At 38.8% G+C, this 27969-nt stretch overlaps 1 protein-coding gene across 3 annotated transcripts in view; it reads left to right on the top strand.

The window, feature by feature from the left end:
- SKI (SKI proto-oncogene) overlaps positions 1-27969 on the top strand; it is a 122744-nt gene that overhangs the window by 12583 nt on the left and 82192 nt on the right. For 2 of the 3 annotated variants that reach the window (XM_064525433.1, XM_064525435.1), the window contains one exon: positions 1860-1928. The exons of the other annotated variant lie outside the window; for it this stretch is intronic. In XM_064525433.1, coding sequence (XP_064381503.1) covers positions 1860-1928 — 69 coding nt within the window. The remainder of the gene's footprint in view (positions 1-1859; positions 1929-27969) is intronic. 3 annotated transcript variants of the gene reach the window in all.

The following is a 27969-nucleotide window of genomic DNA, read 5'->3' as shown; positions in this document are numbered from 1 at the left end:
CCTGTTTAATATTAAAGCTCAAGCATTCAGTGCTTTGTGGCTTTAGCTTGAAATTCAAATTGCTTTGAGTCATCCCTATAGTTTTTTGTTTGGGTGGAAAAAAGGAGTGGGGATAAATGGCCTGCAGCTAAGAAACGAAAGAGCTGAATTAGGTTTTAGAAATAAGTTAATCTTCGCATTTGGGACACTTGCATTTGTGCAGATTTTTGTGCTTCTTTTATTATGAGTTTAGCAGTTCAGTGCTCAGGATGAAAAATGTTTCATAACTTTTCGCCAGTAATGTGACGCACATCCTACACTGGAAGAGTAGGAAGGAGCTGCAGTATGAGTTGTGGTTTCACATTTCGACCAGGTTGGTAGTAATACCAGCCTATGGATTATTGCCCCACCTATAGTTTCCATGCTGTGGTATACAGCTGACTCAGGTTTGTTCAGACAACTGCTTCTAGTTCTGTGAACCAGATCAGAGGACTGATCTAATATTTAAAAACAAAAAACAACCAATGAGACAAAAATGGCTAAGAAGTGATTAGAGCATTCTCTTTGTTCTAATTTTGGTTTAGTTCGTAAAACATCACTGGTTCTAGTGTAGCTATAGAAGAAAATGTACTAACACAAACTGAGGGGATAGTGGGGGATGAAGTTAGCAGGGATATCTCACCCTGGTATCATTGCTGAGTGCCTTGTATTGTGTGAACAACAGTATCTTGTATTACATTTACTAAATTATTTTACCATGTAGAGTTATATTTATAAATTTATAGAGATGTGGATGAGATTTAACTTTTGCCATTGTATAAAAGAAAGAATATTTAAAATGACCCTATAGTCTAGATCCTGAGGGATTTTGATCAGTTTATCTCGCCTGGTATGAAGTAAGAATAATTCACTCAACGTCAGTGTGGTTGTGCTGTCAGAAAAACCATGTAAGGGATTGATTCAAGTCAGTGGACAAACAGCAAGCTGCTTCAAAAAAGACCCCTTAAGTATAATCAAAATTGGCCTGCTTCAGTTCAGGGAAGGTCATGTTTCTCTCTCTGATTTGACTCCAGTGAAGTCAAGGGACTCAGTCCAAGTTTATCACAATGTATCCTAGAGTGGAAATTGCTTGTCATAGCTTCTGAATGTAGCCATTTCTTTTCTCACTGATAATAATGTGAGGGTCAAATTCTGCTGTGAATTTGCAAGTGAAAATCTAGAATGCTGAGTTTTGGAATTTATTTTTTTCACATGTCTAAGAGTAGAATTTAAATGTCAAAATATAATATTGCATGTAAATTTGAAATTTAAGTTTCTAAGGATTCATCAAATTCACCCTCAATATTGGACTATTTTATCAGCACAGTTTTCTGTTGTTATAACTTGATTGGTTTTCAGTAGATTCACACTGATCAAATGTCGTACATTTCTGTTTTTCTAAAAGGGATGTTTGTTCACATTCTTCTTACCGAGCAGCTAGACCATTTCCACCGCAACTAATTTTGATGTCTCAGAAGATTACGATTTTGACTGAAGGAAGCTGACATCAAAATTAGTTGCGGTGGAAATGGTTTGGATGTCACAAAGCAAGGCTTAGGTCTGAAGGAGAAGAAATATGGAGACACATGGATCCTGTTTGAAACAATTTTTCTGAACTAAGAAAAGGTCGCTTATTTTTATTTAACAAACAGAAGCCTGGAGCACTTTTGGGTTTCTTTTTTCATTTTTCTACGAGCCACCAGTAGGCTGGGTTCTGCTTTAGTTAGATTATTATGTTGCATAGTAACAATTGAGTTGCTCCAAACTCACTCTGCAGAATCTACTCGGTAATCATATAGAAGACTCTCCAAACTAGCTTTCTGTGATTTTTGTTTTGGCAGGGGAAAACAGCAGTTGGATTCATAATTACCAAGTCAGTTGCTCTTCTTCCTGCTTTTTTGGACACACTGGTAACTTTCTTTTTTGTTTGTTTGTTTGTTTTTTGTTTTTGTTTTTTTTTCCTCCAAGCTCCTTCTGTAGGCTTTTTGCCCAAGTGCATCTTGGGATTTCCTTTTTGCTGAATGAGCTGCTTGTTTGACAGGGATGAAGCAAGATCCCTTCTGGATTAGGAGAGGATGGGGGTGGAGGGTGGGGAAATGTCCTGTTTCATATGCAAAGCACATTGAACTAAAAAAACACCACCCAAAAACCTTTTAACAAAACCATCCATGTCACAGGCTAGCGGAGCAGCTGCTGGCTTTGTTATGGAGAATATTAATGTTTCAAAGACTTATGGAAGCTTTTAAAAATGAGATAAAGGATGCAGCTTTTTTTTTTTAATATGAGCTGAGGTTAAAAAAAAAATAAAAATACTCCTTATGGGTATCTGTGAATGGCATGTGCTTTTAGATGTAATATCAGCCTCCACAATACACTCATGAGCTCAATGAGATACGTCATTATGAGGTATTGTCTTCCTTCTAAGACTTGAATTTGAAAATTTGAAATTGAATTTGAAGAAATGGTCATGATTCTCCTGTCACTGACATTAGTATTAGCTGTGTGTAATTTGATTTCAGTGAATTTTTTTATACTTGGTCTAATAAGTGAATTCACAGAAGAAAATAGTAGCTAAGCAGCTGTTCCAATGTTAACACAACATTGCTTAAGTTGGGAGCAGTGAAATCTATGCAGATAATGGTGAGTCAAGTGTGCTTTTTTCTTTTTTTTTCCCATCAGTGGCAGTACATAAAATCCTTTTACCTTGAGATAGATAAGCTAACTGTATGTTATATTGTTTTTGTTTTTCTACTTTAGAAGATTGGAACTGATAGAATTGATAACATTAATACTTCTAAATTCCAAAAGTGTTTCTGTTACAAAAATACAGCATTCAGAAATAGAAAAGAAATACTGTACTGCAGGCCTAGCAGATATCTGGTTTCTATGCTGAATTCACGTTCTTGCACAACACGTTCAGATTCTATAGAATCCATCTTTTAAAAAGGAGTGTGTTAGCATCATTTCTGCAGTGGTAAGCTTCCAAACATGAGCACATTTTAACTCTTGCTGTAATGTCTGCTTGTATCTGCTAGCAGCTCGCAATAGTGAGTCCAGTGTGTTTTGTGGGAAGGTTATGTTCTTGACTCCAAATTCTTGTCCACTTAAATAAAATCATAATTTGACATCCCTGGTGCAGGGCTTTTGACAGACTAGCTGCATCCTTCACACCTTGGGTTATTTATAAGCAATGTGACTGGAAGATATTTGCATATTTTTCTTGATTCTAGTTGATCTTATGGTTGAAGTTTTTTTGAGAAAATTTTCAGACATGTAGCAGAAAAAAATTTTTAAATTCTCTACAAGTTCAGTGACAGAGCAGGGCAGTTTTTTGAAACAAAGAATTTCAAATGCAGAAGCTGATTCTCTTGAAAGTAAACCTGTTTTTGAGAGTAACTCAGAGCTGTATATAAGAGTATGAAGTGGTGATTGCAGTTTAAAAATAGGGGAATAGGTAGCATGAATGTAAAACACACTAGTTCTGAATCATACTGGAATCAATTATGATGTTCTAATGTTCTCAACAACAAAAAAAGTTGAAAATCTCAGCTGAAAACTTCAATTTCATTCAGAAACTGTCGTTGCTTTTTCTTATTGCCCTTCGTGTATTTTACTTATAGCTTTCTTCTTCACAGGGAGGGGCTGGTGTAATGCCCAAACCATCCCCATTCCTCACTGAATGATATGCAAACATAGTCAATTAAGCAGGGGGGTTTTAATTAGCAGTTTAAGTTCACGTGTGAAGTGCCTTGCCTTAATTACTTAACAGTTTTGTTGTAAATTTGCTAAGTTCTCCCCCCCCCCCCCCCCCCCCCCCGCAGAACTATCAAAACTGTGATGATGGGGGGGGGGCATTTTCAAATACTATGAGTAATGCCCAGCGTGTTTGACCTTAGTGCTGCTTTTGTGTATGTGTTCCTTTATAAATAAAGCTCTTTTCAAAGCTGTGGAGACAAAGCAAAACTATGTTTGTTGTCTCAGAGTAAAACATTACATTTAAAGGAGAAAATGATTTAAGGCTTTTTGTACTTAATTTGAAGTGAAAGGACATTTATTTATTGTGCTTGTGTAGCTAGATTACACCAACATAGTAGCATTTGTGTAACTGCCAAATATAGTTGCGGTGCACTGTAAATGGTTGTTTTTGTTTCAAGTTCTGTTTGCACAAGTTGCTTTCCTGTGCCATTGTAGAAGGTCAGTATATTGGTGTGTTGGTGTGGTTACAGTGATGCAAGGAACCTAGCATTAATACGAAAATAATACTTATGTGCTGCTGCAGACTTTTTCTTGTTTTTTTAGTATCACATCATCTTATTTTGGATGGAAAGGTGACTAAGCATGTGAGAGTAGCACCATTTAGTTCTGTGATACTCTGAAGGCCATCACTGCCAGTCTGTTTTATGTATCAGCATGGTACAGGACTGCTGACTTGTGGCTTTGTCTTGAAAGGTTTAAGGGGGGTGGGGAGTGGCTTCTTGAAACATTTAAGATGGGAGGGAAAGCACTACAGAATGATCTTGATCACTGCAGCTTCGTGTTTTATTATGTTAGTATTATGTTGACTGTTGTTTTGTATTCTTGAACTAATAACCAAAGCCATAGGACAGTTCTTCGTAAAAGAGTTTGTACAAAAGGCCCAGGATGTCTTAAGACTGGGCAATCACAAGAAAAAGACATTGCTGCATTGAAAAGGACCCCTCTGTAGTCTAGACTGGGATCATCTGATTTAAATCATCTAAATTATAGCTGGATTTGTTGGTTCTTCCCTTTCTTCCTTTCTCTCCTTAATTCTCCATTCCCTCACCCCAGTGTGAGAAACCCTTGGAATAGAGGAACTAAGGGAAAAACATAGGAGATAGGAAACAATATTGATTTATATAAATTCATCCCTTAATAACCCCAAATAATATTTTAATGTTTCCCAGGACACGTATGAGTGTGTGACCCTACTTTCCTCTGGTTCAGCACAACAGGTGGTCCCAGCTCTCCCCTTCCTCCTGGCTTTGTCAGCTAAGACTCCTGGCACATTGTGAATTTCAGCACAAGTGGGTGCAGTTCTGCTGTTTTGATACTGATTTTCACCAACAAATAATATTTATCCCTATGATAGCAGACACATTGAAGCTGGATCTGAATTGCAAAGCAAAGTTTGTCATCCGATGTCATTCAGCCATATCAAGTCTAGAAGAGAACCTTGCTAACCTTCACATACTTAGCTTGTATGTATTTCTCTCTCATTTCCCACACCCTTTCCTCAAACTGCCGTATACCAGGTGCCAGTATAAATGCACATCAACAGATAGGAATGAGAACTCATAAAAAGTCTATAGGAAATTTAGCTGTGAAACACCATGCTATAATGCAGTGTTTAGTTTGGAAGATACTGTTTGGGTACAAAGAGGTTCCCCAGCCTCCCAGCTGCATTATTTTATATGTGGCACTTTACATAAAAGTTTGGAGAAACAGCTGCCTCCTCAGTTTTTAAACACCTCTCTAGACTCTGGTCAGGTGGTAAGTGCAGAGGGTTAAGAGTTTGGATAGGCTGCTTGCATTACATGCTCACATTACATATGCAGATCTGCCATTATTAAGCAGAAATGAAGCTCCTCCTCAGAGAAACTGTAGTATGTAGGCAATGACCCCGTGGCATATTAAAGGATCCATTTGCATTATGCTCCTTTCTGCAGTGCCTGCATGAGGTTTGAAAAAGTCACAACAGGAGTATTCAGGAAGTCAGGGAAGGAGGGAGATGGTGGCAGGATGCTAAGTAGAGTTTGCCTAAATGCACAAACATTCAGGAGTATATATAGTCCAGGGTGCTATATGGCTTCACCAGTTGTTTCTTAGGATAATAGGTAGTATGGTTTTTTATGGCAAAAGTGTTTTTATTGCTGTCTGACTCTCATGCTGTAGGACTGAGTCTCTGTGAACTCTGCTACAGTGAAAAGTCTTTCTGTGACAAAATGGTCTGAAAGTCTCCCATCTGTTTTAGTGTCTCATAGCATTATGCTAATTGTGATTCCTTTTACTACTTGGTATATAGTTGGTTATAGTTTGGGGTCTGTGCATGTCTATGTATTTACATGCAATAGAGAAGAAACTGGAGAGGAACAAAAACATTTTCACTTACAGTTTAATACACTACAGATTTACCGGCATTTTCCAGTGATTGTTTTAAAGCATTTCTTTAGAATATGACTTAAACTTTTAAACTTTCCATCAGTACAGTTAGAAATTATGGTAATTTATCTTCTGCAACACACAAACTGCCATTAACTTTACAGCTAATGGCATAATAGTGGCATCCTCAATTTAAAGCTTTTAGACTGGGAAAAAGTGTTTTGTACCAACTGAGAGTTTGAGACACATGTGTTAAAAAGACTGCTGCATTAGTTCTAGTGACTGGTTCTCATATCTATGCATCTCACAGAGTATAGATTTTAAATAATTAAAAAACCCCACAGATTAATGTCTACAGCAGCAGTATTGTTAGAATCACTTTAGTCAGCAGACATTCAGTCTGGGCAAAGGGCTAGGATGCACATGCTCATTATTCCTTCATGTCCTTTGATTAAAGGATCCTGTTTAAAGATATACTGTAGCACTGTAGGATGGGAAATTCACCCTGTTAACAATCCTTTTTTATGAAACAGGAGAAATCTATATAAACTAGAACTCCTTGTTTCATATATCTACGTTTTGCAAATTACTTCTGTGAAACAAAACCATGTTAGAAAGAAAAAGAATCATTGTGCTTCTTACATTTAGGATGTCGCTTCTCGATGTCTCTCTCTTCTCCCCCCCCCCCCCCCCATACTAATATTAGTGGAAATAGGGAAGAATAGTGTAATACAAAGTGGGTTCTCCCTTTCCACAGAAGGTTACAGTACATTTTAAACAATCCTGTCTAGGGCTTACTTCCTAACCACAGCATAAAGGGATCAAGAAAGCAGAAGTTAACAACAGACATACTGACTTGTTAGGCTTCCAAACTGAAGTGTAGATGCTGTGGTTCAGAAATTTCATTTTACTTTTTAAAATTATAGCAAGTCTAAGAGTGTAATAAAAACTTACATCCAAATTAAATGTTGGATATTTTCCTTCCTTCATTCTCTTTGTGCTTTTCCAGGCTAGATTCGGGAGACACTTTCTTCATATTTGCTATTATTATTTATTTGATTAAGAGCCTGCATTGGTGCCAGGATGTTATTTAACAAATTTCTTTCCAGTTCAGCTGGGCAAGCCTTTTGTTGAACCTTCTATTGGACTGGGTTCCCATGTGCTGCAAAGGCACTGACACATGACCTCATCACACATAGAATATCCTAAATGTCTTGCCCCTTGCCAAACCTATCACAAAACTACCCATCACTCCCTTTTCAGGATCCCAGATGGTAAATAACAGCAGGAGGTGAAAGGGGAGCTTTGTCTTCATTCTCGCTCCTGTTTTAAGTATTCTGTGTCTGTCTGTTTCCCTATGCCTTTCCCACTCTGCCCATAAATTAGCAAGCCAGCTTTTCTGACAAGGAAAGACAAAATGTCCGTAAAGCTGCAGTAACATCACCCACTCAGGATAACGTTTTTGAACAGTCTTAGTTTTCATTCTGTCTGATTGTGATCTCTCTTCATTTGGGTAGAACTTCCCTCAGGACTAATTGCTACACTATTTAGGGAAATGCAGCTTTTAGTAAATATCAGGTGGCATTTTATAATTTCTGTGGCACATTCAAAAAAAAAAAAAAAAGTATCCACACACTGAGGTTCACCCACACCCTGGGTGATTGGGCTCTGACTGTCAAAAAAAATCAAAAAAAAAAAAAAAACCCAAAAAAACCACTCTACAAAGATCTGCCTTTTATTTTTTGATTAAAGCCAAATTTGTAACAAAAACCAGCAGTTCCTGCTAGATGGGATGCCCTGGGAGCAGCTGGCCTTATGAGTTTTTAAAGGGGTTTATCAGTGAGCCTGTGAAAGGAACAGAAATATGGTCAAAAGGAGCAGGAATAAGGTCAGTGGCTACAGTGACGCAGTTTCAGTTGCTGTGCAGCTCAGTGCTCATTTACAAAAGCTGTGCTTCACTCCTAAAATTCACCAAGCAGGATATTGTTTCTGCACACTCTTCCCATGGAGTTTCCCTCAGTGGCAACCATTTCCTCTCACTTTGTGCAAAAAAGATGATTTGGACTTTTGTGCAGAGAGGGGAGGTTCTGTAGCATGAACTGCTCTAGTGTTGCTTCTGAAATACTCTTAACAGTACCTAGTTGTACTGAGGAGATAACAAAATTAAAGTAGGTGCTTGTGATTATTTTTTTGGGGGTGGTAAGTGTGAGCGACATGTAAAATCTATATGTTAGTCACATCTCTCAAAATCAGGCATCAAATCCAGGTATATCTACAAGAATAAGAACTTTTCTTTTCTTTTCTTTTCTTTTTTTTTTAACCAGTGCATGCTGGCTCATGTGCATGCTCGCTCGCTCTGTGTGTGTGTGTGTGTGTGTATATACATATATGCATATATATAATTTTCATGTTGTGTGAATCTAGTGGCTTCTACTAAGAAATGTTCGTTTATGCTAGCTGAGCATATGTCCCAGTTTGTTGTTGGCAGGTGGTTTTGCTTTTGTTAATTAAGATATTGAATATTCTTTATCACCTTCTGATTCCAAAACCAACCTGCATTCATCCTGAACCAAAAGTCTGGCACCTTGGTAAGTGTGAGATCAATCTTGCTTTCCTCTGATCTAGGTTGCAGCTGAAAGTCATGACTTTACAGTTTCAGCTGATTGGAGATGAGAGACTGGTGAACTGAACTAGTGAAGGATTAATGAGTCCCCTGGATACTGAGATCACTGTTCTTTTGTCCATCTTTATTTTAAAGTGTTGAATATTAATGAAGAAAGGGAAGAGGGATTGCAAGGTCTGGTCCTTTTTATTTATTTATCTTTCTTTCCAAATACTGTTGTAGAAATCCTCTATGGTTACTGGATTCCTACCTAGCCCTTCGGATGCTAAATGAATGTTAGCTGGGACTCCAGTGGGAGTGTCTGAGGCAATAATGCCTCATTTGCAAATGTTGTGGCTGTAAAACCTAGAGTGAATCCAGGTTTGACCATTTTTGAGCCGCCTTTTTTAAATGATGAGAAAGGCTGAGATGAAGGGAGTGAAGAGCTAATGTGCCTTTTGGCTCTGTTCTCTGGTAAGAATAGCTCCTTTTCCACATAGTACATTAATTAGCAAAGGTTTTTTCCCTCCTCTGGTATCTCCTGTGTGTCTCCTGATCACATCAAACAGAACTGATGGGCTTGGTTCTGTCATGTGTTTTGACAGCACATTTTGTTCATACTGAGTTAATGCTGTTGAGGCCATAGTTGCTTGGTCACTTCAGTTTAACATAAACCTAGTTGCTGCCAAAGCTCCTTTTGGCTTCTGCCCTAATACTGGCCTACTATTCATGTCACCTTCTTTAACTGTCCCTAGCACTTTTATGGCTGCAGAGTGTGTAGCAACTCACCAGAGAATCAATCTGCCTGAAAATTAGTCGTTATATAGGGAAGAGTGACAAAAATTAAGTGGACAAATGTGCTGTTGAGTGTACAGAGTAAGCAAATCAGAGTTGGTTGGTTGGTTTGTTTACTGATGTTATTTTGTATTATTATTTGAGATTGCAAAAGATATAAAAGTTTCAGAGAAAAGTAAGGTTTACATGTTGGTGCTTTATCCTAAAAGGAAACAGTATAAGGAACATTTCAATATAGCAGTGGTGGGTGGGAGTGCAAATTAGATGGAATCAAGTAGTACTTCTTCAGCCCTAGCTTCCATAATTTGTTAAACCTTTGTGTAGTAGATGTGGCTGTTAAAGACTAGGTCAGTATCTTTTCTTTAATACCTTACTAGGTAGTTGCTCTGAACCATGAGCTTCTGGGAATGCATTTTTCATTTCATTTGTAAAAAGGGTCTTGATGGATGAAGCTCTCAAATGAATAGAAATAGTGTCTCCCTTTTTGTTTTCCATCCTACTGAATGCTCATGCAGTCAGCCCTGGGGTCTTTTCTTCCTGTGGTTGGCAGAACAGAGAGGGAGAGAGAGAGACTGTCTGGGCCCCTAGTGCTGTCAGGAGAAGAATAGTGGTGCTGTTACCACTAAATCGGAAGGGACAAGCTTGTATATATATATGCTGCAGCAGCCAGCAGGCTGAATTAGTGACATTTAGGCATTGTGAAGAGGCTAATTGAGTCACTGGTACTTGCTGATGAAACCAGCAAGTCCAGTAATGTCTGGATGTGCATGTTGACGTTTGGTTCTATGCTCTATGAAAAATAAACATACTAGGTTTTCTTTAACCCTTTCCACTTTGCTTAAGCCACTGACTAGCCTAAGGAATATCAAAAAACCCAAATACATGTTTTTGGGAGATCAGTCTTATTTTATTCCATTCTATTCCTCCTGCGCTGTGTGGTGAAAGTGGACAAGAAGGCATTAAAGCAGTTCCTTTCCAGGTTGCTGAACTCTTTCCATTTTAAAAATGCAGTCTCAAGTTAGTCTTTGGTTTAGTAGGGATAGTCAGAATTCTGAGGTGACAGAAGGTAAAAAACTGAAGCCATCCACGATGGATGATACATCTGTGTCACGTAGGTATGACAAATGAAGCCTTTGTTGGAATTCGGGTTGGCATCCATCTCAACCCACTCCACCTTCTTTAGAATTGTGTTAGTAATGTACACTTGCTGGTTGCACCACTGTTTCTGAATATCTAATCTAGTAAATGCATAAACAACTCAATTGTTATTTATGATGATTATAGTGTGGGTAAAGAAAATTGTAGCTTTAATTGGATGGTAAGAGGAATACATTGAGAATCTGCAAAACTGACCTAAAATTTAATACACCCTTGCAGTATATTTTCTAATATATTGTCCCTCCTGACAAATCTGCCCACAGACAAAGGCCCAGCTTTGCTTTTGGTCACAGTTGTTATAACAGTTATGGCTTGATTGACTTCAGTAGAATTGCTCCTAATTTACAGCACTATAACCTGAAAACAGAATTAGATTCTTGTATTTTTCTTTGAAGTATGCAGAGCTCTCAGGGAGGCTGTTGTGCTGAGGGCATATTGCTTTCAGTGATTCTTTTTAATTTTGTTTTTAACTTTTAAGAAGAAAAAGACGCCTCTCAGTCTAAACCAGAAGGATGCATATGAAAAAATAGTAAGACTCATAGAGGCGAGTGATGGGTTCAGAACCTTGTGAGTCATTGCAGAGAGATTGACAGTTTGGGAACATGCATGCGGAGGAGTGAGGATGGGATGCTCAGGGGCTGATGAGATAAGGGAGTCTATAGAATGTCAGCATAGGGGTCAGCAGCAGCATGCATCTCATTCTAGAGTTAAACTCAAGCATTGGAAAGTGGCATTCCTTGACGACAAACACAATCTGACAGTTCTGAGCTAGCTACAGTGTTCACCACCACTTCTTCCTCTTCCTCCTCCTCCCCCCCGCCGCTTCCCTTCAACTACATATCAGTGGATCATGCTTGTTCTTGCCTTCAAAGCAGCAACAAGAAAATATTTAAAGCTGCAGGCACACCTTAGAGGCTTTGCAGGGTAAGTCAAGTTAGCAAGAAATGTGTGTACTTTAAAAATTTTGTCCCTCTTCAGGCATCTCGATTCTTAGTTGTAGTCAATCAGTTATATTTCCTATGCAGAGATTGTTCAACTTTACTCTAATTTTAGCATGTATATTTTTGTCTTTCTCCCTCTTTCTTTCTTTTTTCTCCTGTGCGTGTGTATGTGAAAGTATTTCCTTCTGTTCATGGGCAGGTCTGGACTTGATCAGCTCCTGGAGTTAGCTATGTAGAAGTTCGTTCATTCGTCCTCTGAAATTGCTTGGTGTTTGCTAGGTATAATTTGTTCTTGGGTGGTGGGGAAGGAACTGCCCTCCCATTGTTATTACTAAACGTGCAAGGGAAGTAAAATTGTGGACAGGGCGAAAGACTGAGTCAAGAGATCTTTGTTATAGTCCCAGTGTTTGACACCATTTTACTGGGTGACCTTGGTCAAGTTACTTCTCTGTGAAACAGGAATAACAATGTTTACCTCCCTGCCCATCAGACATGTTAAGAGGATTTTTATGAAGCGTTTTACATATGTACAGCATCGTATGATTGCTGAGTGGTGTTGGTTTTTTATGAGTACGTATGAAAGGTGCTAAAACATTACCTAACCCTGGGCCTCACATACAACTAGTTGCAGGCTTGTGGTTGATCTGAATTTATGTAAGATGGAAGAGATTAGAAATGCTGTCCTCAGAAGCTGTTGACATCATCTGAAGAGAAAGTGGCAAATCCCATTTCTCTTTTTAAAATTAGCACTGCAATAAAAGAAAAATTTAGTTTTCTGATTGTGCGTTCCTTGTGGTAGTATTTTGGGGATGGGGCATAGGAAGGCTCCTGTTAAACTAAGTACATATTATTTTTCTGTAGACCTTTTGTGAGATCTTAAAATCCAGCTAACTTATTGCTGAGGGAAAATGGGAGAAATAATGATGAAACATTGTGCTATATTTTTGTTTTTGAATCCTGAAAACTGAGCTTTGGCAGGGGAATCAAGAGCACAGAGACCCATGAGAAGATTGCACAAGCGCTGCCTCCAGGGTGTCACTCTTGTGATGTCAAGCGAAACTTCCTTTTTTAATCAATACCACAGTGCAGCTGTGCTGCTCTGAAAGCATGGTCATAGCTGAGGACTGGGAAGGATTCCAATTTGTAAAGGAAAGAAGGATGTGATCCTCATCTTACTTGGTCTCTTACATGGGGTGGAAAAAGGGCTGGAACATTGTAAAGGAGATTCTAGAAGACCTATATTGTTGAGGGGATATTTTCTTTGGCAGGAGTTGAAAAATATGGCCTTATATGCTCTTCTTGCAAACTACAATGTGCTGAGGATGAGGAAATGAGGCTCAGAGTGACTTGATAACGGCCACGGCCTGGGCTTGAATTACTGTGCTGATATGTAGTAGTGCTGGAGCCCATAAACAACAAAGCACAGGTTATTTTAACATCTATATGTTCCCAGACACCATGTGAAAAATTAGTGAAGGATTTTTAAGGTTTTGTGGATTTTATTCCTAAACTCTGCCAATATTTCACTCTGTTTCAGTTACCCTATTAAAAAAAAAAAAAAAAAAAAAAAAGGGGGTTAGAGGACTTCATGTTTGGGTTGAAATTGTTGCAAGACAGACATATGTAAGTACTAAGTGTTTTATCCTAAATATTCCAGCTTTGTAGTTTGTAGATCTTCTGAAGTGATGTAAGTCAATTGTATAATGACAACTGTCAAATAACATCTTATGTCCCTGCTCAAATAGCCAACAATCTCAGATTCTGGTTTACTGTGTTGACAAGGCAAGTTCAGGTTAGTTAGAAACCTTTTCCTCCTATTCTCTTCTAGGTTGTGCTTTTGGCTAGGGTGTTAACACTCATTTCTAAAGACTGATCATATTCACTGCATACATTGTGGGTATAATTAATTACAAAATGAACTTGTGACATGAGGAAACAAACTAATGTAGAATGGATTAAGGATGTCTCTTGTTTTTACCAGTATATTAAGAAATTATCTTGGAGTCCTGTAGCTCTGTGTCTCTTCCAGTTATGGGTTCCATACAAATGCTATCAGGTTGCATGGTACAAAAGATGTAGCTGATTTTAACATGTTTTATGGAAGTTCTGTGATATAATTATTGTGTTTAATTATATTAGCAGAACATTTGGTGCTCACTCTTCCAAAAAGAATACATGTGAGTTGATTGTATGCTAGCTGAAAGTACTTGGGCATGTGTGGCTACAGCATAAACCACACTAAAATCAAAATTATTCAGAACAATGTTTACAACCCATTTCTCTATCCCTTTTCCGGGACTCATTCTTGTAACTGTTTTTTGCCTCAAAGTTGTTGAGACTTTCAAGAGGAGTTTTGCGTACTCAAGACTTTTTAGTCCAGACATCTGATAAGGCTGCCTGTGGGTGTTCAGTTCAATTACACTGTACTTTGTATATTTCAAGTTTCTTCATGGTTTCCTATTCTAGCCTTCCTTAAGTTATATTTGTCTCTTTTTGAATAAATGTATGAAAGAAACAATATTTTCACACAATTCACATAGCTTCTAAGCATATACATACCTTTATTCATGGTATTTCACATAGGGTTTCTGGTAAAGTTTTTGTGTGCTAATGTCTGTAGGAATGGAGCTTTTGTAAGTGGGTGTATTCTTAAAAACTGGTTCTGCATTTGGATGGTTTTAAATGAGTACGCTTTGTCTTTTAAGAGAATAAGTGCACTGGTATCACCAATTTGTTGTCCTAAAATATTCTTTAGGTAACTCATTATTTACAGTTTTGACTCCACATTCAGATTATTTTCTGGAGAAAAGTTAGTTTCAGTGGTGGAGGAGAGAATAAAATTCAAACTGCGGTCCTTTTAACTGTTGTTTTATGGGAAATGGATCTCTGTTCCTTGGGTGCAGAACACATCTTTCCCAGACTGCAAGCAACGTGCTAAATATGAAAGAGAAAAATCTGTCCGATTTTCACCAGAGGCAGAACTTGCTGGCTGAATTCTCTTCTTTTCAAAGTTTGGGAGGTTTTTGTTTTTTGTCGTGGCTCTGTTGTTTTACCCCTGATACAACCATAGTCCTGTATGGGTCATGTGATCACAGTGGGGCGATCTGTACTAAACAAACATGTTAAAGAGCTGGTGGTGGCTGTTTAAAGGGGTAAAAAAAATTGTTTAATCTGTTCCTTTGCTCTTTTTTACCCACTCATTTTCTTCCTTGTAAGGATAGGTTTGAAAAGTCTTTACGTAAATGATTTATTTTAAAATTGCATCATCAGTGGGTTCCAGGTTAAGGGTCTGTGTAAATTGGAATTTTCCACAATATTCTGAAAGTTTCACGTAAAATAAATAGTTTCCTTGTTCTAAATGCAAGTGCACTGATTAGCATTTCCTCTCTGTATTTGTATAACATGTAAAGCTAGCCACAATGTGTACTTGCAGCGAGATGTTTGTCACTTAGCTCCTGATTCTCCTATGCAAAGATCCTGTCTCACAGCTTTCATCAGAAGTACCTTCCCGTGAAACAAGTACATTTCAATATGCTTCATCCATTATATGATACTTCCACACTACCTACCTAATAGGGTGATGAAGGGGGCTTAGTGTAAATGAGAAGCAGTCTGTACATTTCTTAATAGGAGTAATGGTGCCTTGTCACCACTAATAACTGTGAAGATAAGTTACTGGAAAAATCTTATTCTAGTTTGAGTTCATAGGTCTGATGTTGGAATTCTTACTTTTACTGAAAGCAAAAGGTGAATTTTTATAGAGGAATTATCTTATGCTATTTTAAATTTCTTCTATTTTAAATTTCCTCATTTGTAAAGCACTTGAAGATACAATGGATTGAATGGTGCTATGAAAGGATAAATCTATGGCAATAAATAAGGAGTTTTGCTAATTTCTGTTATGTGAGAGGGCTACTTCTAATGGAATTGGATTGCTTAGTTGAGACAGGTCTTTTGGGGGAAAATTAGGCTTTGATTCTGTCATAACAAAAGTGGGTCATTGTGATCTTAACTAGGTCACATACAAGTTTCCAGCATGGGAGGCTTCTTTCCATATTTGATATAGGTAAGGTATTGGAGCAGCCCAGTCCTGTTCACTGTTACTGCAAGGCATTGTGCTTTCGGCCTCAAGTAATCCTGAAGTAACTACCTCTACTCATTAATACTACTTACTCCCTGTTGTGAATGTTTTCCAAGAACTTAACTGGGAGCCTGATCCAACCGTTCTCCTTAATGGATATATCTAACGGGGGCTGAAGACTGGAGAGATCAGTTGCAATGGAACTCCCATACCTTTCAAATTAATGGTGTGTTTTGGTTTCTGTTGTGGTCAGAGGCTGTTATTAATTTTCCTGGAGGAGAGGAAAAATGCAAATATACGGAGCTGTAACTTCAGTGCTGAGGACCCTTTTAATTCGCTAATCTACCTTAATGAATCCTGCTTTAAAAACATTTTGTTACTGTAACATTTGTGTGAGAGGTGTCTCCCACAGTCAAAGCACAGTCTAGTAAAGCTGTAAGAGATGCAGAGTAAACCTCTCATTAGAGAAAGAGAGAAAGTCTCCTGTGTCTGTTTGCCCTACATGAAAAGAAGCAGTGTCCAAAAACCAAACCAAACCAAACAAAAAAGCCCCAAGCATAACAACTGGCCTCCTTCCATGAACTAGCCCTATTTCCAGCCTGCCTGCCATGGTACCAGGGTCACAGTCTGTCATTTAGAGGCTGCTCTTGTATGTACATAAAGCCTTGTGATTTGTGTTTAGAGCTGAGAGTCTCCTAGAGTTCAGCTCTGCTGGAACAAAGTGTTCAAGACAATACTGTGCGATCCAGCTGGAGGTTTAGCATTAATGCAGTGTCAGCCAGATGGAAATGAGGTGGAGAGGACTGCAGAGGGGTTGGGGGATGGGGAATCCCTTCTCCTTAAAGAAGAAAGAAAACAATAGTAGCTCTGAAATACATACATTCGCATGTATCTATAGTGTTAAATGCTGACTATGAAAATCATGTTCTCATTCAGTTCAGTGCCACTGAGATATCAGTTGTGCTTTGTGGATGATACAGTAAATAGAGCAGAGATTGCTCTGAGTAAAAGGCCTGTGTAGCTCCACTGACTTTGGATGTACACTGCCATAACTGGAGCAGAATTTGCTCATGGCCTGTGATTTTCAAAAGACCGTAAGTGAGTTTGTGTATACGTTGGGATGTGCCTTGCATTGGTCTGGTTTTCAGAAAATACAAAGCACATACATTCTAAAATTACTAGTACTCAAAGCTACTATTAACTTTTTGAGTTCTTGGTAACTGTTTCTAGATGTAACATGCAGCTTGTGAACTGTGATAGCCCACATTTAGTCCTTTCCGCTCTACTGATGTGAATGGGCATGGTTATGGATTGCTGAGGGCAGAGCAAGTTCCATCAGGTTTTTCAGCCTCTCTTTACTGGATTGCTTTGTTCTTTGGAATGGCTGTGATGGGTAATGTATCATCTGTTTAAATAAGCAGACAGTGAAATGAAGCTTCTGACTCCTTCCTGTTTCTGTATGAGGGTTCAGCTGGGACTTTAGATGTCTTTTTGCTCTTGATAGCAAAATTTGATATGAAAAGAATTTGAGATTAGTGGTTTCTTTGTAGAAAAACACACTCTGTTTAGGCTCTTGCCTGCCATATAACACTGGAAAGTGGAAACCCATCCAGTATGCTGGGCCTTTGGAAAAGCTGTAACTATGTGAGCATGGAGAAACAGGTAGTGTTTGATTCATGTCCAGGAGTGTTGAAAGAAAAAAATAACAGTTTGAGAAGACCAGGTAACTTTCTTCCATTCCATGTTTCTCAGACTTATCTCAGGAGAAAAGGAGAAGGCTAAAGGAAAATATTCAGCAACCCACACCTTCACACCTTGCCTTAAGTGAGCCAAAAAAACCATTGTGTTCATTTAGGATATTTTAAGGAGCTTGATAGGTGGCTCTTTTATGGAGCCACAGAGGCAAGAGCCTGATCATATTGTTTGTCTTTCTCTTCTTCTATTGATTTCCCATTTGGACTGACCAGAAGCAGAACTACCTGCATACAGATTCAAAGAGCCAGTTCTGCTGTCACAGAAAAAGTGTTTCGCAAGAAAGAATCTCCCCTCCCCCTCTTTTGTTGGCTTCTTTTGCTCTTTCCTCTTTTAGAGGAGAGGTCAGCAGGTTCTAGTGAAATCCTTTTTAAAAGATAGAGAAATACTGTATGGTCCATCCCTGTAAGTATTTTTGGTTCAGCAATAGCTCTTAGAACATCTCTGGAAATGCTGTGGTGTCCTAAACGCCATATTTCAGGGCCCCTGTGAGTAACCTCAGGTGTTCTCTTAACATTGTAGAACTTGGACAGCTGCAGCCAGATAGACAGTGCTGCAGTCTCGCTTTTAGTCCTCTGACGAACATCTTCAGAGAAAGAAAACTTCCTTCATGTAATAAAATGAAAAAACTTTTATTGTAAGGACAAGGAGAAGAAGCACAATGGTATTCTACTTAATGACTCTGTCTAGGAAAGAACAGTAAACAAGAGCAACGAGGAGATTTTTCTCTGTCCTCTGGAATATTCAGAGATCATTCCCCAACGGAGAAAAGACTTACAGCATCAAAGCTGGCTGTAGTCATGTGTGGGGTGCTGAACTGTTAATTAAATTACCCACAGCACAGGTCCCTGGCCAAAGCCTTTAAAAAGTGTTTAGCAGTCTTTCATTTGTATCCTAGTATCTTCTGTGAGCAGCTTTCAGTTGAAGTCAGATCTTGATGAAAACAGTTGAGGCTCTCAAACAGTGTGGTACTGGTTGTAGTAAACAACCAGGAAACAGTGATTTATAGGTGGTGGGTCAGTACTGGGAAACTTATACTCCTTTAAAAATCTCTCTTTTAAAGTCCTCCCAAACATGCAGTTCCCAGGCTCTCATTCACTACTTATCTAGAGAATTGATGCCTCCTTCCCCCACCTCCCCCTTATGTATGTTCCCATGGTCTATGTGGTCATAAGTTGCATTGCTGTGTTCCATTTTCCACAGCCTGTGGCTTCCAGGCTTTTGTGTGGCTTCTTTAGAATTTCACAAGTACATCACAAGATGCTATTTTGGGCAGTTATAGAATAAGGAATGTTTAAGATCTTCAGAATGCCCTTTGCCACTCTCTATTAGGACTGCAGAAGTATGCAGAAAATAAAACAAATAAACCAAAACTCTTGGTAAATCTTACTCCTGCATGTTCACTTTTACTTGCCTAGATGAGATCAAAAAGTGTTACTTGATCTTTTTCATACTTTATTTTGAGCCTGACATACAGTTTTTCTAAATTGCTCCTCCGCTCCTTGATTCAGGAGTGTATGCTTAATCAGTCACTATACATAAGCATATATCTTAGTTCAGCAAACAACATTCTTGAGTATTATGCTTCAAGTTAGGGAAAGGAGCTGGGCTAAGCACACACAAACATGCTGTAGGTGTTTTTCTGTCTGAGACTTCCTGATAAGAGTGAATGAGGGATAATTTTGATGTGTCTCAACATTTAGTAGGCTTTATTTTGTTAGAGTGTAACTTCCTGTCTGGTCTGAGATACAGAGGAGGCTGTTTTTACTTTTCTGGGAAGCGTGTTCTTTCCTACATTCGTTCTGTCACTTCTTTGGAATGGGTTGGCCAACCACAATTAGTGTTGCTTTTAAAAGGGAGGCCCATTGTGGCAGAGTGTATAGGAGCTGCCTGTAATCAGCTGAAAGGAACCTGTTAGCAAAAGAGCTTTCTCATTCTGTCATACTGCATTCCTGTCAGTTCCCGCTCCTGCACAAAGCTTATGTAACTGTCTCTGAAGTAAAAAAGGGGGTCACTTCAGGTGGCCATTTTGATCTGTTAGCATCTCCTCTCCTCTCTGATGTTGTCTGGAAGGATTTGTTAGATTCTCTTTTCAAAAGGAGAGGCCAGGTGTGCATGCACTTGCACACATGCCTGTAGTGCTGCCACACTGGAATTCATGAGACATTGGAAGCCAGGTCTGTGACAGGAGTCCTGATTAGCCATCCAGGCCCTCTACAGTGCTTTGCTTTTGAATTAAAAAAAAATTCTGTATGCTCAATATTTAGACTCACTGCCCCAATGACATCACACACTGTCAGTACTGCAGTTACAGCATTACCAAGAGCAGTACTTTGCCTTTCCTTCTTAGTTTACCTGAGACCATTAGAATCATTTACATATGTTAAACAACTATTGTGTGACCCTGTGACAAAGAGTTATTTTATCTGGTCTGTAGAGAAGTAAACTGAGAGAGAGAACAACCTGATGGCTTGTCTGTGGCCACACAAGAAGTCATCTGGTGGACCATGCAATTAGAACCCCAGAGTCCAGGCTCTGCAGTGTTCTGATTGCTTGATAAGCTCTTCTTCCTGGCATGCAGCCTAGGACCAGGGAGTCTTCACCTCCAGTGCTGTGTTCTGACCTCTCTACTGTATCTCCAGAGCTGAGAATAAAAGCTGGGAGTCATGACTACCAGTCTCTTGTTTTAAGCAGTAAAATGAAGTTTGAGTGCCTAGAGGAAAAGATGTAGTCAATGAGGATGTTAATCTGCCAGCTTCCACTGAACTGGTACAGCTTCAAATTCAGTTAGAATGTAGACTGGGTTGCTGATCCGTGACTAGTCTCCCGCCCTAGACACTGCCAGTACTTCTCTCATTGCTAGTACTTTGCTCTAAATAGGTACTGATATATGGGGAGGGAGATGTATGTGTTTGTGTGTGTGGCCCTTCAATTTTTGGGTGCCCAGCTTTGGGATACTTTCTTGGGGTCTGAATTTTCATAAGATGTATAGATGTATACCCTGCACTGGGGCGGGGGGGGGGGGGGTGGAATATAAATAAAATACCTCGAGAAGAGTATGCAGACACAGAGATTACCAAAATCACTGGTGAAAATCACTGGGCTCTTTCTGAAGTTATTTTGCAGCTGCTTTGCTCATGTTTTCTTATCAGGTTATTGTTAAGTGCTTCTTGAATGCCTGGAAAGTTATGAAATATAGTGAAAACAGGCACAGTGATGGTATTGCATGGCATTGCCACCTCTATTGAATGCCCCAGATGAGGCTTGATGAATGTGATAGCTAATTTTAGAAAGAGTGCATAGTGGAGGAAATGTCATTAAGGGTATGACCACTGTATGGATTAGGACAGCCAGCTACACAGCAGTCATCACTGGGATTAGGAGGAAGATGAACTGCCTAAAGAAGACATGGGAGAGAAACCAATGCCAGGCTTGTGTGTCACAAAAGCTTTTCTTGTAAGCCATAACTTAAGTGCTTTTGAGGGGGTTCTGTGCTGGAGTCAGTGTCACTCGACTCTTCTTCATATGTCTGTGCTAGCATTTTTTTTGTTAACTGCATCTAAATAATCTAAAAATACATCTTAATTTCTGCGTGCTAGATTGGTATAGATTCTTATAAAATTACAATCTTGGTAGAAAATGAAATATACAAATTCTATGGATTTTCTAAGATAAAAGAACCTGAGATAATGTATACTGTTTACACTGATTTACACAAATATACGCTTCTTTTATTTAAAATTAGAGACCGAAGGAAGAAACAGTAGACATTTTTAAGATGTATTTTTGTAATGCACAACTAGATGCAATTTCTCTCTTTCATCTCTGTTTCTTCCCCTCCTCTTCCCAGTCACTTCCCAAGGATAAATATAGATGTTACGCCACTTCTCACTCTGGAGATCCTAATAACAAGTGTGTAAAAGGAAGCTTTGTATCTGAGATCTTTCATCTGCTGGGATGTTTCCTTACATATTTGTATGGTAAAGGTTTTTCTCTTAATAGGCTACAAACTTTGAATTATTGCCCTTCCTTAGGCTATTGGGACTAGTCAAAAGTTAGGATGAAATACCAGGCATATGCCACTTCAGGTTATGTGTGAGCAGCATAAGAAATCTGCCCTGCAAGCTCTGCTATGGTTCCTTGCCACATAAATTGGCACATGAAAATCCAGCTGATGTCAGTGGGAATTCTAAGTCAAAATTTTGTTCTTCTTTATACAGGTTACTCTGTTAATGTAACTCGAGGAACACCTCAGCCACAGTTAGGAAAGTCTAACCTTCAGATCTGTATTGTTCCATGTGCCCTTGCATGTGCCTTTATCTTGACTGAGATGCAGCTGTAACCAGTAAACTATTACCAGATAGCAAAATTCTCAAGAAGAACTTCATGGACATCATTAACCAAAAAATTACGAATGGTTAATGTGTATTTGATCAGTTTTAGGCAACGTACTGCTCTGGTTTTGTGCGATCATTTCTCTCTGCTCTGCAGCACATTTGATCTCTTGCATCTGAGCCTGCCTTCGTTTTCCCAATGAGTGCTTGATTTGTGTGCTGTTCTTGATATGTTTTGTTTTGGGTTTGTTTGTTTTACCTATTTGAATGGATGCATATGGATTTTGGCAATGCTGTACTGTCTTGACAGGTGAGAGAGCAAATGTAATGTTCAGAATTCCTCCCTTTCTCAACACTTCAGCAGACAGCTGGAACCAGGGGTTACAGTCTAGTTGAGTGGAGCATTCAGTCAGTAGCAGAAGAAAGGTGTATCTTAGAGAAAATTCGTATGCTCCTTTTGTCCTGGTGAGATCTTGGAAAGACCTACAGTTGCCCTTTGCACACAAAAAAGATTAGCAGGAACGTGTTTGGTAACATGGTGCCTCTTTAAAGAAACAGAAAACCCAGAAACCAACCCTGAGTGTAGGAGGAGAAAGATGAAGTTTGGATAATTATCAAAATGCCCTGAGCTGCATTCCAATTAAGTTTCTTAGAAGCAAAATTACAGAGGAATTAAATAGCACTAGATTGACACATCATAGTCATCTTTCCGAAGTACAGTGTTTATTTGTGAAATGGAGAGTGAGTTTAGCTCTGGTAAGATTTTATTTCTATGTGTCTGTCTACATTTTCTCACTCTTTCTATAGTCTTTTACCCCAAATTTGAGGAATTTTCCCCAAATTTGGGGGTGGGGTGGGGATTCCTAACTCCTTTTAAGACAGTGAGTACACTTGTGTCTTTCAACTTGGGCATATTGGTAGAAGAGAATAAGGAGAATGTAATCCCTGGCTTGTCAAAGATGCAGTTTAACTTGAGACAGGATGCTTCAATATGTAAGGAAAAAATGTGAATTGGGTATAGAATAGCTACATATGCTAACTATTGTGTGATACAAGTATTTCTGAATACTTAAAAGTTTCTTTCAAAAAAAAAATACTTGCTTCAAATTTTGCTTAATTCTTGTAGCTATTTAGCCATAGTCTTTCTTGAAAAAGGGGAGGCTCCTGAATTGTATTGTGAAAATATAATGAGACTTAATAACAGTGATTCAAGCAGGCGCCACTATAAAATATAGCTACATTCCACGTACCCCTCTCTCAAAATATTTCCCTGTACAGTGTTAATTAATAAAAGACACCCATTTTTTCTCCTGGGGTTAACTTGTAAGTATTTTTATAAGTTTTTATAAGTATTTTAAAAGTATTAGACTCTGCCACTACTGGGAGGATTCATGTGGTCTTCGTTTAGTGTTGGGATGTAAACTACATACAGTAAATAAGAGGGATATATCAGCCCTTCTGTTGACCAGATGTTAAATGAGAAGAAAAGCAAAATACAAAATCCTAATCCAAAAATTAAAGATTGTTAAGAATTTACTTTTGAACTCCGTGTAGGTTTAACAGCAAATAGCAACACAATTCTGTATGGTCACAATACTCTGTACCCTGTGTCATAGATGTGACTAGAAAAATCTCTGTCATGGGAACAGAATTAGAAACCTTTCCATTTCTCTGGAAATAGGGAAAGGGGAAAAACTGACAAAGATGAAGCTGAATTTCCTCAAGGAATCAGGACTCATTTGAAAGGCCAAGAACTTTTCCCTTCCTCAAATGGACTAATTGGGAAACTGTCTTCATATTCTTTGGTTCTAGTCACTACTGAATATTGGACTACATCAATCATTAAACTTACTTCTTTCTGGGACTTGTCCATGGGTTAGTTTTTTACAGTTTTAGTTCTATTGTTCAAAATCTACAGCAACCTTTTTGAAGTTGTCCTTAATCTAACATGCTATGCACCTGTACTTTCATTTGTTTGTTTGTTTGTTTTGCAAAGGACTCTGATCTACTATCTTGAGGATGCCTGCTAATAGTTGGACTTCTTACTTAGTAAGAGTAAGATCAGGATCACAAAGAAAATGAGTATTTCAAAGCCTTTTGGGACTGTGTATCGGGTAGAAAATTTTATCAGACCAGGATGAAGGCATACAGGAAAACTAAAACTTAAGTGATGAATGAACCTGCACAAATCTGCATCTAAATAAGAAATTCTATCTGAACCAAGCATAGATACTCATTCTGCATGTATAATTGTGTGGTTTCCTGCTAGCATTGGTGAATCTGTGCCACTATGTTACAATCATGTACTGTACCACATTGGGGAAAAAAAAGAAAGCACCTAAGAGAGCAGAGACAATCCCTAGAATCAGTAAAATCCAACTGAAATACATGAGAGGAGAATCCATCTCCTAATTAAATCTAGGTGATAATCTTTGAAATACCTTCTGAGCTCCTGTCTGTGCATTTCCTACTAAAGTTCATGAGAAGTTAAACATGCATAACTGAGAGAAACACAGAGTTGAGGCTTTCTTTTTGAAAGGATGAGTCTTTTTTGTTTTCTTTCTTTCTCCCTCTGCTCATTAACAAGGTGCTATCTGAGGTCATTAGGAGGCACTCAGAACAATTAGGTCTAACTGTCCTTCTTGATAGCTATTCAAGACAGAAGCTGCATTGTAAACAACAACGGAAAAGGAGTCACAGTAAACTTTATGGCTTGTTGGTATGTGTGTGTGTGTGGGAGATTAGAGGACAATGGTTCAGAATCCCTGTAAATGTTATTTATCAGTGATGTGGGGGAGGATACCATATTTGAGGGGAATCCTAGGACAGTGAGGTTGTGAACTTTAAGGTTTTTCAGTTAAAATGGCAATGAAGAAGCAAGGAGTGAAATAGCAGGATATGGGCGTGTGACTCATCTCTGAGTCTGACTTGTAACTGCTCATGAGTTGGGGTTAAGCAGAAGGAAAAAATGCCTTATTACCTGCCATATGCAAGAATGGCCATTCCAGGCATCCATCTGCCTCAATATCCTGTCTCAGAAAATGGTCAATAGCAAATGCTGAAGGAAGGAGACAAGCCTAAGCATGCAGAAATACTTTCTCCAATATATGCTTCCAGCCATGTGTGGCTTAAGGGCTTCCTGAGTTGGAAGTTACGTCGTTAAGTTTAATAGCCCTTAAGGGACTTTTCTTTTTTGGATTTGTCAGGTCTCCATTTTACCAGTGTCATTGTCTTCAGTAAAAAGCTAATTCTGATTGACTACTCAAAAAGTCAAGTTGTGTACAAACAGTCACAGATATTTGAATTGCTGTTGCTGTACCGTATCATCAGCTAAGCTGTGATAAGTGATTGGGCACATGTTGTCCTGTCCCATTATAAATGAATCTTAAATAAAACATGTTGGCTTATATAACCTTCGTGGCATGCACTTCGGGATAGCACTGTACCCACTTCATGCAGATTATCTAGTGATAGTAATTCCTTTGGTTTCCTAATCTTGTCCATCCCTGTAATAAGAAAGATTGGTGTAGACTCTATGCTTTTTGCTTTTTTTTTTTTTTTTTTTAAAAAAAAAAAGCAATGAAGAGTTATGCAGCTACATTAATTGAAAAAGGCTGTGCTGATTTACAACAGCCTTTGAAGGAAAAGAGGCATATGACAGCGTACAGGAAAGGAAATATCTAGAGGAGCATCGTTAGTATGTTTTAGATCACTAACCAGACTTGTTAAAATGGAATCATAGATGGATCCACTGCCTCCTTACTGGAAATTCCTGCTTCTTTGGAAAAGGAGTCCATGAGTTTGTTTTTTTGATTGGGGTTGCCTGATTTCTTTGCTGTGTGTTTGGAAGAGATAAAATCCTCTTTGTATTTATAAGCTGAATGAGCATCTCCCCTTCCACCCATTGCGACCTTTAGTTCTGGAGTTCGTGTATCCACACAGGAGCCATTCCGGAATAGGTTTTGCAATTTTGTTGTGCCCACAAGTCTTTATCTTGCAAATTGCAGTTTTCCTTTACCTGTGCTGATGATGGTCACTCATCGAATGACAGCCAGAAGAAAGAGTTGCAAAATGCTCCTGTAAAACAGATTGTCTGTAGTCCTCATTCACGTTGCAGCATCAAAATTTGAATGGGCTTCTCAGGGCAAGGAGAAGCTTGTCTTATGTTTTTCTCTTAAAATATGTTATATGATTTTGTTATAATGCATATTATTATGAATTGGTAACCTGCTGCTTCTAAATCTGGGTGTGAATTGCTTGCACAGAGTAGGAAACAGATTGATACAAATAGGATCAGTTTCTTTGATGTTTGAAGGTTTCTGCACCGTCCTGTGGTGGGATTGGTAGAACAAGAGTTCAGCCCCTTCCAGTTTTTTGTGGGGTCAGGCAGTCACTGTGGATGGTAGAAGGCTCTCAGTAGAGTCCACCATCTGGCAACCATAAAACAAGTAATCAACATTTTTTTGAGGAGGATGGTGAGGAAACAAGCTGCAGATGATTGTCATGAGATCACGCCCCTACAGACACCTTTATGGTTCTTCTCTATTCTGGTTGGATGTCTACATTAAGGGTCGAAAGTTCAGGCTGTCTCCCCCTCCCCCCCTTCTTTTTTCTTCCAAAAATGGGAATTAGGCAGGGACTGGAATGCAGAAAGACTGTAAAATGGCTTATCCTGCCTAGCCCCTCCTACCCCTTTCCTTCCTTCTCACGTATGCTGCTGTGTGTGTTATGGGTGGAGGCTGGGCAAGGCAGGCTCAGATTGCTGGAGCACTTGGAGAATAGTAAAATGCTTTAGTTAGATGGAGCAGCAAGGCAGCTTACCAAACAACAAACCGGCAAGTTCAGGCTTCTCAGTATTTTATTTTTATTTCTTTCAAAGCACAATTAGTAGTTTTAAAAAGGTTTTTATGCTGCTGTGCCAGACCCTAGAGGAAAACAGCAAGGTGACGATTTCAGAAACTGCTGTTCAGAGTAGCACTCAAACTGGACAGAGATGAGACACTGCCAATAGAACAATTCTGGGGAATACTGTCACAGAAGCAGATGATATTAAAGGGGAAAACAGGTAGATGTTTCAATAGATGTGATGTTTTGTTGAATTTTGTTGTAGAAAAGTGAAGGTTGGAATAACTATGTAAGGTTTTCTCTTCCACTGACCTACACACATATTGTGTATGATTATAGCTCCTCCCACTCAGCTGCTTATCCACTGAGGTAGCCACTTTAAGGGTGAAACTTCCAATTTACCGTACTGATATGACCAGAATAACATCTGACAGGTATGCTTTGTGCACTAAAAGAATGCCATAGGCATCAGCCTGATTCTGCTTCTCATAATGAAAATAAGGAGTATGAGTAATTAATTGCATGAATGCATGCAGCTACACCCACTGCAGAATCAGTGGGCAGTCAGGATGAGACGTAAGGTAATTTAATAACAACGATCAGAACAAAACCAACAAAATTCAAAGAGAAATATCTGAAACCAGGAACAAGTATAAGATAAGAGGTTACTGTGGATTGAGGTTAAACTGTGAATATGAACCATTTTTAAGGTGATAAATCAGCTTTTTCTAGCAAGAGAACTCAATGAATTTATTTCTCGGAATAATAAAGGCCATTTTAAAACATTCGGACCTGGTTAGTGTGAATCATTCTGTACTGTTGTTGTTTTTCTTTTTTTTTTTTTTCTTTTTTCCTCATACACAGAATCTGCACATTAACAAATTGCTGGAATGCCGAATGCACATCTGGTCTATGTTATTGTGGATCTGGCTGTAATCATCACATGGAGAAAGCTAACCTTGGGTTTTTATGTAGAAATGTTTGTATTATACAAAACTCCAGTTGCCAAGCAATTTTTATTAAAGCAACCAGTTTATGCTCAATCTCATGTCCTGCTGAGGAGCAGAGAAAGCCATAAAATCTATACACAGCCTCACTCTGTTAAAGCTCGAGAGGCTGAGAATAACCAGTGTATTAGGGGATGGGCTGATGCTATCTGAGCTTTTCTCTACACTAATACTTTTCTTCTTGGAATATCCAGTTGTTGCTGCCATCTTGATAGCTCTGCTTATCATAGTCATGGTGGATTGCTAAGGAAGACTGGCAGCTGGAACTGTAACCACCGTTTTGCCTGAATGCTGCAGCAGATCTGAATGACATGGA

Source organism: Dromaius novaehollandiae, chromosome 24 (assembly GCF_036370855.1).
Source record: "Dromaius novaehollandiae isolate bDroNov1 chromosome 24, bDroNov1.hap1, whole genome shotgun sequence".
NCBI classification, from domain to species: Eukaryota; Metazoa; Chordata; class Aves; order Casuariiformes; family Dromaiidae; genus Dromaius; species Dromaius novaehollandiae.
The sequence above is the reverse complement of the archived record's forward strand: the minus strand, read 5'-3'. Positions and strand labels throughout refer to the sequence as shown.